The 13,090-nt window shown below is 34.5% G+C and overlaps 2 protein-coding genes and 1 non-coding gene across 3 annotated transcripts; all 3 read right to left on the bottom strand.

Annotated features, from left to right (window-relative positions):
* Positions 1–1,470: 1,470 nt before the first annotated feature.
* LOC141660830 (uncharacterized) lies at positions 1,471–1,836 on the bottom strand. The gene has a single exon (XM_074467815.1). It carries the CDS (start codon positions 1,834–1,836, stop codon positions 1,471–1,473), a length of 366 nt encoding a protein of 121 aa, XP_074323916.1.
* Positions 1,837–1,869: 33 nt separating this feature from the next.
* Positions 1,870–4,283, bottom strand: LOC141660829 (uncharacterized). The gene is made up of 2 exons (XM_074467814.1): positions 4,243–4,283; positions 1,870–3,001 (listed from the first exon to the last, which is right to left on the bottom strand). Exons 1-2 carry the CDS (start codon positions 4,281–4,283, stop codon positions 1,870–1,872), a joined length of 1,173 nt encoding a protein of 390 aa, XP_074323915.1.
* A 1,587-nt stretch (positions 4,284–5,870) lies between these two features.
* On the bottom strand, positions 5,871–5,943 carry TRNAR-ACG (transfer RNA arginine (anticodon ACG)). The gene has a single exon. It is a non-coding gene; the product is annotated as a tRNA-Arg (tRNA).
* Between the last annotated feature and the right edge of the window lie 7,147 nt (positions 5,944–13,090).

Below are 13,090 nucleotides of genomic sequence, written 5' to 3'. Positions count from 1 at the left end.
ATTCGTGAAAACACATTAATTGCAATAATTAACATACAAAATATTATTGATACACACTAATTTTCAGAATTAGTATATTCTTCCCACACATGCTCAATTAATGCATCTCTAAGTGCAATATGTGTCTCTTTATTTTTTATTTTTCTAAAACGGTCCAGGAATTTTTGGAATCGATTATTTTCATCGATCGAAATAGTCTCAACTTCTAGATCTGGCACTTCTGACTCTTCAATGTACTTCTATTTAAATTTTAATAAAATTTTGTTTTCGCATTTTTTAAGTTTTAGTTTAAAAATAAATTTTGTTAACTATTAAATATATTATGTTATTAATTATATAATTAAAAAATCAAAAAATAATTTAAGGTATCATAAACTACAAATAATAAAAGCATTATTTTATATTAAATCATGTGATCCAAATTTGGATCAGTGTGGATGTTCACTGCCCCAAATTAGGATTTTGGATCATTGTTGGATTTACCCTAACTCTCCGATTACACAAACTAATTTAATGTCACTTGCAGCTTTCAGAGAACTGAAGACTTTGAATGACTACCAGCAGAAATACCAGTTCTATCATAGGGTACGTATAGAAGCTAAGACTCCATTTTTATCCAAGAATTCTTCCCTGAAGCCAGCTCTTAGCTGACACATGCAGGGGCGGAACCAGGATCTAACATGGGGGACCAAAATAAATAAAAGTAGAAAACATACCGATTTTTTTGAGATGTGCACGCCTTTCTTTGATCAAATAAAAAGAATCAATGATCTCCTCGGCAGAAATGGTGTCCGCAATCTCCTTTTCAATATACACTATCAAATAATCCCTAATAAAATTCATCTTCCATTCAATTGCGAAGACTTGTTTTCACAATTTTCATAGCAGAAAAAGCTCGTTCAGATGTTGCAGTCAGTGTTCTAAAAATCGGTCTAGGTGGCCGCCTAAGCGCTAGGCGATGGTAAAACGCCCCGACTCGGACCTAGGCGGTGATTTAGGCGTTTTTTCAAAAAATCGGGTCAAAATCGGGATTAGGCGGGCTAGGCGGTCAAAAATCGGTCTTAGGCGGTCTAGGCGGAAATAATTAAAAAATATTTTTTTTTAGTTTTTTTATAATTTTAATTCATTAATTTCATAATTTCACACAATATCATGTCAATTTCTAATATAAAGTATAGGTAAGAAGTAACAAGTAATCTAATATATTTATTTTCTCACTTAAAATATAAGAATAACATATTATAATTAATTTAAAATTGTGAATTAAAATATAATTAATATTGTAAACTCAATAATTAGTACATAACGCATGTCAAATGTGTAGATATTATTTAATACCATTCTAATTTCTTTTTTCAAACAAATATTTGACATACTGATCATTATATAATTATAAAAATTAAAAATAAAATTTATATTCTTCCGATTAATGTTCCGATTAATCTGTCTGATTAATCTCCGACTTGCCGATTAATCTCTCGAAGGTACTTTCACCGCCCTGACACGCCTAGCGATTTCTGGAACACTGGTTGCAGTAGATGCTGGAAGAGTCAAGACAAACCTTAATAGTCTATCAACTAATGGATACATGTCAGTTTTCCCTGTGGTTACTAATCCATGACATAAATCACCAAGAGTAGACAAATTCTTCAAATCTGGATGAACCGGAACATCTAACCCATAATGTTGTAGTTCACACTGTAGATGGATTTTTTCATCTCCCAAAAAATCTTCTGGATAAAACTTTTCAGCTAACTTGTAAATGTTCTCTATGTTGAAAGACCTGTAACCATCCCTAGGATTTAGTAATGCACTTAAAATGAGAAGCTCCGTCATTTGTTCACTGAATCTATTGTTTAGCTCCTGTAATTATTGATTTATGGCAGCTGTAAAGATTTCTACTCGGTAATGATGTTCCATTGTCACCATTTGCTTTTGTTTTCCTTGTCGACGAAGAGATTTAAGCACATCAAAGTAGGGAGCATTCATATCTGGAATCAAGATAGTATGTCGTTCACAAAATGATCTCACATTTTCTAAGAGACTCTCCCAACCATCACTTCTCAATTTTTGAATCAACGTCTTTGTAGTAGAAACCAGATGCATGGCATTTAAAATATCTTGAGACTTTTGTTGTAATGCTCGATAAAGTATATCAGTAATAGCCATTATCTCCTTAACCACATGTAAAATAAACACAAATTCATAAGACATTAACATTTTAATAGCACTTAAAGCATCACCTCGATGAGAAAAAGTTGTCCCTTGAGCAGCAACTTCAATTAAAACCGAGCGAGTAGCACCATACATTCTTATCAAACTACATATAGCAGTGAAATGTGAACTCCATCTAGTATCTCTGGGACGTTGTAATGTTCCAATTTGATTGAGACCTTTACCTGTTTGAATCTCTTCTATTTCCTTTAAATGTTCAATTTCAGCAATTTGATTAGCTTGCAACTCATCATGTCGCTTAGAAGAACTAGTAACCGCATTGATAATAAAGACCATATTTTGAAAGAAAGTGTGAATCTGAGGTACTTCTCTTGTTGCAGCCACAAGTGCTAATTGTAATTGATGTGCTAGACAATGAATGTAATATGCATAAGGACAATCTTTAAGAAACAAGACTTGCAGCACATTCCACTCACCACGCATATTACTGGCACCATCATATCCTTGACCTCTTATATTCTTCGAGTTGCAGCTTTCATCATGTCCTCTGAATGCACAAGTTTGGAATGTCAACCATTTGATTGCATCTATCGATGTTTTAAGACGCATTCGATTTCGTTTGATCTCTTCTACACTTTGTTTCTCCACTATCTTCTCCAAGTGAAAAGGCTGATTTTTAAGATTATAATAATATTTACCCGCAAAATTATGAGCTGAATTAGAACCATCTCCTTTCACAACATGACATCTAAAAACACAATCTTTTCCATTGTTTACTTTCCTCCAACTGTTAAACCCCTTGACAGTAAAAGTATTCGAGCCACACCTTCCTAATGGATTTTTAGCAAAAAGAAAACAATAAAAACAATATGCTGCATCTTTTTATGGGGAGTACTCTAACCAAGGAAATTTATCAAACCAACCAACTCTTTTGAAATCGACGGGGATGATTTTCTGGACCAGAGAAGGGATAAACTTGCACAGGTTGATATGGGCCAAGATCAATGTATGCTCTCCTAATTATATCTTTTTTATTTGGATGATAAGTCTCAATTTGTTTCCGCAAACCAGGATCACGTATTAACGAATTGAAATCAATAATTTCATCAGTGTTCTCAGAATCAATACCTTCATTAACAATCTCTGGATTTTGAGGATTTTGCTCGGAGTTTCGTTTATCCCACCAAAAATCAGAGGCTCAATTCCATCTCCAGTGACTTCAATTGAGGCGGCAGAAGGTTCTTCATCTTCACAAGTAGTTGTTTGCTTCTTCTTGGGTTGAAAATAGGATGTAATCTATTTTCTCTTACTCATATTTACGGATTAGATGTAAAGGTAGAGTAGATAAAGAGAGATAATATTAGGGATTGTAATTTTGTAACTTGTATGTATAGTGTGTATTGGGGGTTTTGGGACCGGAGCAGAACAACTGAACAAGTATGTTCTGTTTTTAGACTTTAGTTTTAAGCATTTTTTTTCAAATTGTACTATCTTTATCTTATATATTTATTTATTAATTATTAAGATTAATGAACAAATTTCATGATTTCCATCTAATCAATATTATTTTGAATGAAATAATTAACAAAATCAATAAAATTTTGTATAAGGGTTAAATATCAAAGTGGTCACTTAACTCAAGGGCATATATCAAAAAACTCATTCTAGTTACCGGGGACTCAATCGCATCATTCTAGTTGACAGTAATGATAGCCCCGTTAATTGGTCTTGTTGATTTGACGGAAAGGTAATTGACTTTAACGGAAGTAACAACTGGAGAGGAATACTACACGTGAAAAGGTAGGTGTGAAGATCTGGCCATGTATTTCCTCTCCTCACTGTATTTTCAAACTTAAAAATGAAAAAGCAAACAAGTGAATTTTATAAAATTTAACATATAATATTATTTTTCACAAAATTAAAATATAAGAACTTAGATTTTAAAAAAATAAACGTGATTAATTTTGAAAATACAGTGAGGAGAGAAATACAGTGCCTGATCTTCACACATAATCCTTCCACGTGTAATATTCCTTTCCAACTATTACTTCCGTTAAAGTCACTTACCTTTCCGTCAAGTCAACAATAACAATTAACGGGGCTATCATTACTGTCAACTAGAGTGATGTGATTGAGTCTTCGATAATTAGAATGTATTTTTTGATATATGCCCTTGAGTTGAGTTAAGTGACCACTTTGATATTTAACCCTTTTGTATAATCAATTCTCAATTTCAATATTTTTTTTTAAATCTAGGGGGACCAAAAAAATTTTTGATAGTAAATTTTAAAATTGTATATTAAAATTTTAGGATTATTCTGCAGTTGACGGAGACCGGCACTCCCTTCGGTCGCCCTTACTCCTCCTCCCCTGGACACATGAATAAATACGTCCGTTCACGTCATCATATGCAATTATATTGATGCATATGAAGGGATCACAAATACCCAGGCCAGTCATTAAAAAAGAAAAAATGACAAAAACAATCACTCTTGACTTCTTAGTCAGAAAAACTGATTTCGAGATTAATGGTCCACAAATCAAATAAAAGATATAATCATATACATCATCCTGCATCATCTTGCTTGAGAAACTTTTCAAGGTTCATTGCATGAAACTCTGGAACTATCATCAATTTGCAAGAATTTAAAATACGGTTATTCTAATATATGTCCAAGCACACATATTAATCACTAATTCCAATAAAAATAGACTCTTTTTATTGGTGAAATTGTTTTGAATGCAGGGGTCATTAACATTTATTATTCAACCACCAATAAGAGCACTTGGGCACACCATACGAAATCCCTTTAAAATACTCTTGTTTTCTCTAATGTGCCACTAAAAATATATTTTAAAAAAATGTGTCCCTAAATTTTGTGTGTTTATGTGAATAGATATGTACACTACTAAATGTTAATATAATCTTTTTTCTGAATAAAATGTTAATTTAATCTAATTTTAAAAATGTAAACTTTAAATTAATAATTTTAAAAATTAAGCGCATGCACTAATTTAGTAATTTTTAATGTTTTAGAGTTTATTAACCTATTGTTGGGTTTTAGAAATCTTTAAAAAAAAAGGTACACCGATACTGATGTGTGAACTTTAAATTAATAATTTTTTATTATTTTAGGATTCAACAATTTTTTATTTAAATTCAAAAATATATTTTTTTTAAAATAATATATACAAAAGTTTAGATCAAAGCACTACTTAAAATAGCGTATAGGATAAAGCGAAGAGTTTGAAAAGAGGGAAACGGTAGTTAATTTAGTGTTGATGTTAAACAAAAATTAAAAGAAAAACACTAAAAGACAAGACACTAGACACTTTAGCATTTTATCCAAATATTGCTTCAAGTCGCGTAGTTTGTGATATTTAGGCCAACATTCAATATATTTTTAGATGACCTATAACTTCTCATTGTTGAATTAATTTCCCATGTCAAAAAACGATAAAAAAAAAATATAAAGAAATTAACATGCAATTAAGTTCTCAGTCACAAATTTTATTATTCTGTTCATTTTAAATTTCGTTATTGGATCGGTTATATAAATGCCATAATTTTTATTTTAAGAATGTTGTAATTTATTATTTATTTTACAAATAAAAGGTGCATATGAATGCTGTTATTATTTTATTTATGTTAAGAATGAGGTATATATAAATTTTACCAAATGAGTATGAAAAAACGACTCTGCTGGGGATCGAACCCAGAGTCTCTGGTTTCGTAGACCAGCGCCTTATCCATTGGGCCACAGAGTCAGGGTGTGTTAGGTTTTTCGCTTCAAAATATAAAACTTTCCAAGCATGCGTGCCAAAGAAGATATTTCCAAGCATGCGTGCCAAAGAAGATATCTATCTATACTATCTATTACTTTTATATAGAAGACGAAATATTAAAAATTTTGATACCGTACCTATTTTTTAGTCCACGCTAAATTTACATGATTGCACTTATTTATAAATTTTATATTAATATAAATTTATCAAAATTATTAGTCAAATAGAATATCTATATTATTTTATAATAAATGAAACATGAAATATTAAAAATTTGATTCATACGGTAATTTGTTAAATTACTTTATTATCCTTAATTTTTTATTTAAATTTATTAAAATTAAATTTTGGTACGGTACCTATTTTTTTGTACACGCTGAATTTACATGATTGCCCTTATTTATAAATTTTATATTAATCATAATAGATTAATATAAATTTATCAAAATTATGAGTCAAATAGGATATCTATACTATCTTATAATAAACAAAACACGAAATATTAAAATTTTGATTGATATAATACTTCTTTAAATTACTTTATTATCCTTAATTTCTTATTTGACTTTATTAAAATTAATTCATTAATATTATATGTTAGAAAGTCTCTTTTCTTTAACTAATGCAACCTTTTTTTTAATCCAGATACACTCAATGCCTACCACTCCTATAAGCCATATAAGCCGCTATTCACATCAATCGAAACCAAGCAAAGCTATCTACCGATATCACATCTTCTTCAATCAAATTCGCTTCGTAAGAGCAAATCGGGGTCAAGTTTAGGATTTCGTGTCCTCTAGATTTTTTTTAGTCGTTCAATTATTCTAATTATAATTAATATTAAATTCAATTTTATATATAAGTATAAATATATCTTATTATAAAATAGGAATAAAAATTATAGTTATATCATATTATAGAATAGCCACGTATTTGGGATCTCAACAAATATTTTTATAAATATTAATAACAATAAATTTATAATATATTTATCTATATTATTATAATAAAAACGAAATATTGAAACTTTGGTTGATATTTGGTCTGGTCACTGTAATTATAGTAATATTTAACATAAAACACTCTTATAAATAGATAAATATTTATAAACGAATTATAATATGTCTAATGGTTTTCGTTAAAATAAAATAATATATAAAAATTACCCGGCCTCACTAAACAAAATTATATTATTGATCTAGTTTTAAATAAAAAATTAAAAAAAAAATTACATATAGTTAGTTGAATTTGAAGAATAAGGCTAAAATAAAATAATAAATATTATTGATCCCACTAAAAACAGTATATTTTTGGACCAAATTATAACAAAATAAAATTTTGAAGGAAAATCGTGGAAACAATATAATGTCATCAAATTAAAACAAAATAAGAGTTGACTCAGTCAATTAAAGAGAAAATAATTATCCTCTTGATTACAGGTTTGAATTCCACAGGAGAAAAATTTATGATTATGCTTCATAAGCCGGAGCATGTCGATTAAATGCGGTTTACCTTGATTCACGTGATTTGCTGGCTATTGCGTGAGCTCGTGTGGTTTATCCGGTGCGTACCCAAAGGGTATATTTTTTTTTCCATTTGACACATAGAATTTTATCATTGGTTCGGGTTTAAATATATTAAACTAACATAAATTTGAATATAATTAGTTGGATTTGATCGGTTATCAGACTAATGACAATTGGTATATTATTGATCTCAGCTAAAATGTATCTTTTAATTAAATATAATAATCTTTCGTTAACACACCTAAAAATATCAATAAAAATATAAATTTTAATCATTACATCATTTTTAAAACTGTATTATCACTAACTTATATAACTATTTGTATATTAATACCCCACCGTCCCACTACTGGGATGTTTACGTTACTTTTCGGCACACTTTTCAATGCTCGTTTAAAGTATAGTTTCATTATATTTTTTTAAAAAATTTCTTTTTGAATAAAAGTTTTATGTTTAAACTTTTATCAAAAACAAAATTTTGAGAAAACATTATGAAACTATATTTTATAATAGCCTCGAAATGCATGCCGAATAGTAACGTAAACATTTCAGTGGGACGGAGGGAGTAAGTATTATCAAATTATTTAAATTTTAAATAAATAAATTTCAAAACTTAATTTTTTTTACGTCAAATTAAATTCAACCAAATTATGTAATATAAAAAACAATCCGTGCATCACACGGGTTTTAAGCTAGTGTACTATAATAATCAGAATAGGGTATAATTTGGTTCAACATTATCCCCTAATTTTGGTTATTAAAAAAATAAATAAATAGTATTATATATCTGGTAAACTACTAAATTATTAAACTATTAAACTATCACACACATGATCTACTTATCATACTAAATTATAACCCTAACTTATTCTATTATTAAAAAAATAGGATTATATATCCGCTAAACTATTAAATTATTAAGTTACAAAATATAACATACTTATTCTACTAAAATACAACCACGCGTTAACTTATTATTATTTTTATAAAATTATTATTATATATTTATATAAATAATTTAAAATTTATAATATGACAGGATATATAAAAAGCTAAAAGAGATTTTCTATGGTGTGCCCAAGAGCACATAATAATTAATAACTTCCATAAAAATAAGCACTTCTTATTGGTGGTTGAATAATAAATATTAATGACCCTGTATTCATATCAATTCCACCAATAAAAAGGTCATTTTTATTGGAATTAGTGACTAATATATATCTGCCCAATGTCACACATTAAAAAGACAGAAAACTGAAATACACGCATCACATAGAGTAATAATAATAGTGATCCCGGAGATAACAACGGGTGAAGGTACTCCATATTTGATTACCATTTTAACTGGGTGTGCGTGTGCCCCCTGACTGCAATAACTGTTCTTGTCATTTCTTTGTTTTCTTAAACTAATCAAAAGTTGTAGTTAAAATGATTATTCGGGGTATTTGGATGTATCGTGAAAATCGAGAATGGGAATGAAAAATATGTGAGTATGGAGAATGAGAATGAAAAATATGTGAATGTAGGTGTTGGACCAGGACAAGACGGCCCAAATGAATTATAGTTAGAATAATCACAATACATTATGTAAAGACCAAGAAGGCCCACATTGTAAGGATTGAGCCCATTTGGGACTTAGTATAAATAAAGGACAACAATCCCATTTGAAGGGGTTGGCTAATTAAGCAAAGAAGATCATCTCCTAAAACTATAGACTAATAATAATATTATTGGTACATCATTTGGCGCTAGAAGGAGCTTTGTTTTAACAAGATCCAACCAGAAGATGATTGTAGAAGAGCTTGATCCGGGAACCGCCGGACCAACTCAGGTAAAGGAGTTGACGGCAGAAGTTGCCGCCGACCCCTCGACCCACGACGATCGCGAGCTTCCAAAACAACCGGCATTGAAGCCGAAGTGTTTGTTCCCTCCACCTGAGGCTCCTCCAGAAGATCAATTTCTAGGATTGAAGGACTCACTCCAAAGGGACAGAAAAAGAAAAGCTGTGTCAGACCAGCGTTTTAGAGTTCAAACATCTAAAGGAAAAAAAGTTCTCTCGAGCGACGTTCGGCTACATTTGGAAAAGAAAGAAAGGCTAAAAGCCCAAAACCAAGGAAATCCAAAAGATTCGCTTGATTCAGATGAAGAACTCGAGTTTCTAGAGCGCGAAGCTCAGAGATTGCAGGCTAAACTTGAGCGAAAACGCGAGATTCACCGTCTCCGTCGAGAGCTCCAACAAACTACAATTCAAAATGAAGGACAAGATGATGAATTTTATGATGAGGATGATGCGGAGTACGAATATGAGCCCTCGGCGGAGTCAACATATTCGCAACCTCGCGAACGTCGACAGAGGACGGTGTCATCTGCCGATGTCTCACATCAGACAGAATCCACAGAATCTATATCTCACGAGGAGTTCGCTAAAATGCAGGAGGAAATCGCCCAGATGCGTACCTTGATGAGAAATCAGGCAGGGTTTGAAACCGTTTCTGAGAGCCCCCTATCATTAGTGCTTGAGAAGGCGCGCATCGACAGGACGTTGAAAACGCCTGCTCTCGATCATTTCGACGGATCCTCGGACCCGTTAGCATTTCTAAATACATTTGACGGTCGCATGGCTTTCTTCGGCCACTCGGAGATCGCTAGGTGTCAGTTCTTCTCTACTTGCCTTCAAGGCACGGCTCTCCGATGGTACAGTAACTTGCCACCTCGGTCAATCGACTCGTGGACAACTCTGAAAAGCAAGTTTCAAGCCCGATTTTCCAGCAACTACAAAGGAATCAAAGTTACTGCATCCTTGATGACAATGCATCAACGCTCCGGCGAAAGTCTCAGGAGTTTTCTAACCCGGTTCAGAGAAGAGATAGCAGAAATTCCAGACTTAATAGAACAGATGGCAGTCAATTTCCTGACAGCGGGCATCGATAAGTCTAGGCATGGCCTCCTTTTAGAAGAGATCTTTGAAAAAAGGCCGAAAACTCTACAGGCTGCGTTCCAGATTATAGAACACCGCATGATGCTTCAAGAAGCGGTAAGCTGTATACAATCTCCACGGAGGTCGTCAAAGTACGAACGACGCCGAAGCTACAGTCCACGATCCCCTGCGAGGGAAAGGCGCCGAGAGCGACGTAGGTCGCCCCCGCCTCGCACATCGGACCTTCCCCCGAGGGATAGAAGAGAAAGGGATTGGCAGCCCCACAATCGATCTGAAAAAGAGTTCACTAAACTCAACACTGAGAAAATGACAATTTTGGCGGTGTTAAAAACGGAACCGGACTATCGCCCTCCAAGACCCATGAAACCAGGAAGACCCCCAAGCTCCAGATATTGTGAATATTATGAAGATACCGGCCATACAACAGAGCAATGTTTTCAACTTAGCAATCTCATCGAAGGAAAAATTCGTCGAGGGCAACTAGTCCACTATGTGCAACACGATGATGAACCCAGACGTCACCATCGAGGCGAAAACGACCGTGTAATCGACGTTATTTTTGGCGGCGTAGCCGCCGGGGGCCTCTCCCACAACTCTCGCAAGATTTATACTCGAGAAGTCTTTAATGTCAATCCCTCGACAGCTAAACGCCCTCGAGTGAATCCCTCCCCCGTCATCTCTTTCTCTGATGACGATTATCGTCCCGGTCTCATCGAAGGCCATCAAGATGCTCTCGTCATCACAACACGTGTGGGAAACAATACGGTTAAGAAAATGTTGGTCGATAATGGTAGCTCCGTCAACGTGTTATATCACCATGCTTTTTCCCGAATGGACATAGGAGATCGAAGACTCGAAAACTCCCGAACCCCGCTATACGGGTTCACAGGCAATGAGGTTCACGTTGTAGGAACCATCGATATGCCAGTGCTTTTCGGTTCCCCTCCCTGTCAGATTTGGAAAATGGTCAAATTCCATGTGATTAGCGCTTCCTCAAGCTTCAACGCCATTTTGGGACGAACAACGATCACCGCGCTCCGAGCTATAACATCTATCTCCCACTTGAAAATGAAGTTTCCCACAGATTTCGGCGTGGGAGAAATGGTTGGGGATCAAGTAACAGCAAGACAATGCAACCTAACTACCGTTTCTCCAAGAAAAAAGACAGAGGAAGAGCTAGAAGTCAATCAAGTACTAGATATCGACCCAAGAGAATTGATTGACTCATCCACAAGCAATTCATGCTCCCCTCTCGAAGAAACAGAAGATATAGAAGTATTTGAAGGAAACCCAGATAAAATAACAAGAATTGGCAAAAACCTCTCATCAGATCTCAAAAGAGATATCACAAACCTCATTCGGGAATTCTCCGACATTTTCGCTTGGGTCCCGAGGGACATGCCTGGCATCCCAGAGACCACTGCTCGACATTCGCTGCACATCAGTAAAGACACCAGGCCTGTGCGACAGAAACAACGCATATTCTCGGCCGAGAAAAGAGCAGCCATCGACTAAGAGGTCGACAGACTCCTCGACGCCGGCTTCATCGAGCCCGTGCAATTCCCCACATGGATATCAAACGTAGTTCTGGTTAAGAAAAGCAATGGGAAGTGGAGAATGTGCATTGATTATTCAGATGTGAATAGGGCGTGCCCTAAAGATTTTTACCCTTTGCCCAATATCGACCAACTCATCGACGCCACAGCGGGAAACGAACTCCTGTCCTTTATGGACGCCTTTTCGGGGTATAATCAAATTAAGATGGATTCCCATGACTGGCAACAAACTGCTTTCATCACTCATAGAGGGGTCTTTGGATACAAAGTAATGTCCTTCGGATTAATCAATGCGGGTGCTACTTTTCAGCAGACAATGGATAAAATATTCTCTTCGCAGATAGGAAGAAACATGCTAATATACGTCGATGACATGATCACAAAGACAAAAGCTATCTCCGACCATGTGACAGACCTTCGAGAAACGTTCACCAATGCAAGGGCAAATAACATGCGACTGAACCCGGCAAAGTGTTCATTCGGCCTTACTGCAGGTAAATTTTTGGGGTTCCTTGTTACCCAGAAAGGCATCGAGGCCGATCCAGCTCAGACAAAAGCTATTCTAGAAATGAGCAAACCAAGATCCATTAAAGACTTACAAAAACTCACAGGGTGTATAGCCGCACTTCGAAGGTTCATTCCTCAATCTTCAAAGAGATGCCTCCCATTTTTCTCTATAATGAAAAAAGCTTCCAGATCATCGCAGTTTGAATGGAATGAAGACTGTGAAAAGAATTTCACGGAGTTAAAGATGTTTTTGACAAATCCTCCAGTTTTAACACGACCCTTAACAGGTGAGCCGCTACGGGTATATCTCTCAGCTTCCGACGAAACTGTCGCGGCAGTATTGGTCCGTGTCGATGAGGGAAAAGATATTCCTGTATATTACATCAGTCACTCACTACGAGACGCGGAAACAAGGTACCCTCAAGTCGAGAAACTCGTATACGCTCTCGTTGTCGCGAGTCGTAAGCAACGCCATTATTTTCAAGCGAGAGAAATCCATGTCCTGACCAATCTTCCTCTGAAAAGAATCCTGCACAAGCCCGACATAACAGGCAGGCTCGCAGCTTGGACCATCGAGTTAAGCCAGTTCTACATCGAGTATA

Source organism: Apium graveolens, chromosome 5 (genome assembly GCF_009905375.1).
Source record: "Apium graveolens cultivar Ventura chromosome 5, ASM990537v1, whole genome shotgun sequence".
NCBI lineage: Eukaryota > Viridiplantae > Streptophyta > Magnoliopsida > Apiales > Apiaceae > Apium > Apium graveolens.
Note: the sequence above shows the minus strand (reverse complement) of the source record. Positions and strands in the feature narration are given on the sequence as shown.

What these genes read in the sequence shown, in the direction of transcription:
- LOC141660830 (XM_074467815.1), bottom strand. Translation starts at nt 1,836, where the DNA reads ATGACGGAGCTTCTCATTTTAAGTGCATTACTAAATCCTAGGGATGGT.
- LOC141660829 (XM_074467814.1), bottom strand. Translation starts at nt 4,283, where the DNA reads ATGATAGCCCCGTTAATTGTTATTGTTGACTTGACGGAAAG. An exon ending in ATTGTTGACTTGACGGAAAG is followed by an intron (nt 3,002 to 4,242) that starts GTAAGTGACTTT and finishes TCCATTAGGAAG; the next exon opens with GTGTGGCTCGAATACTTTTA.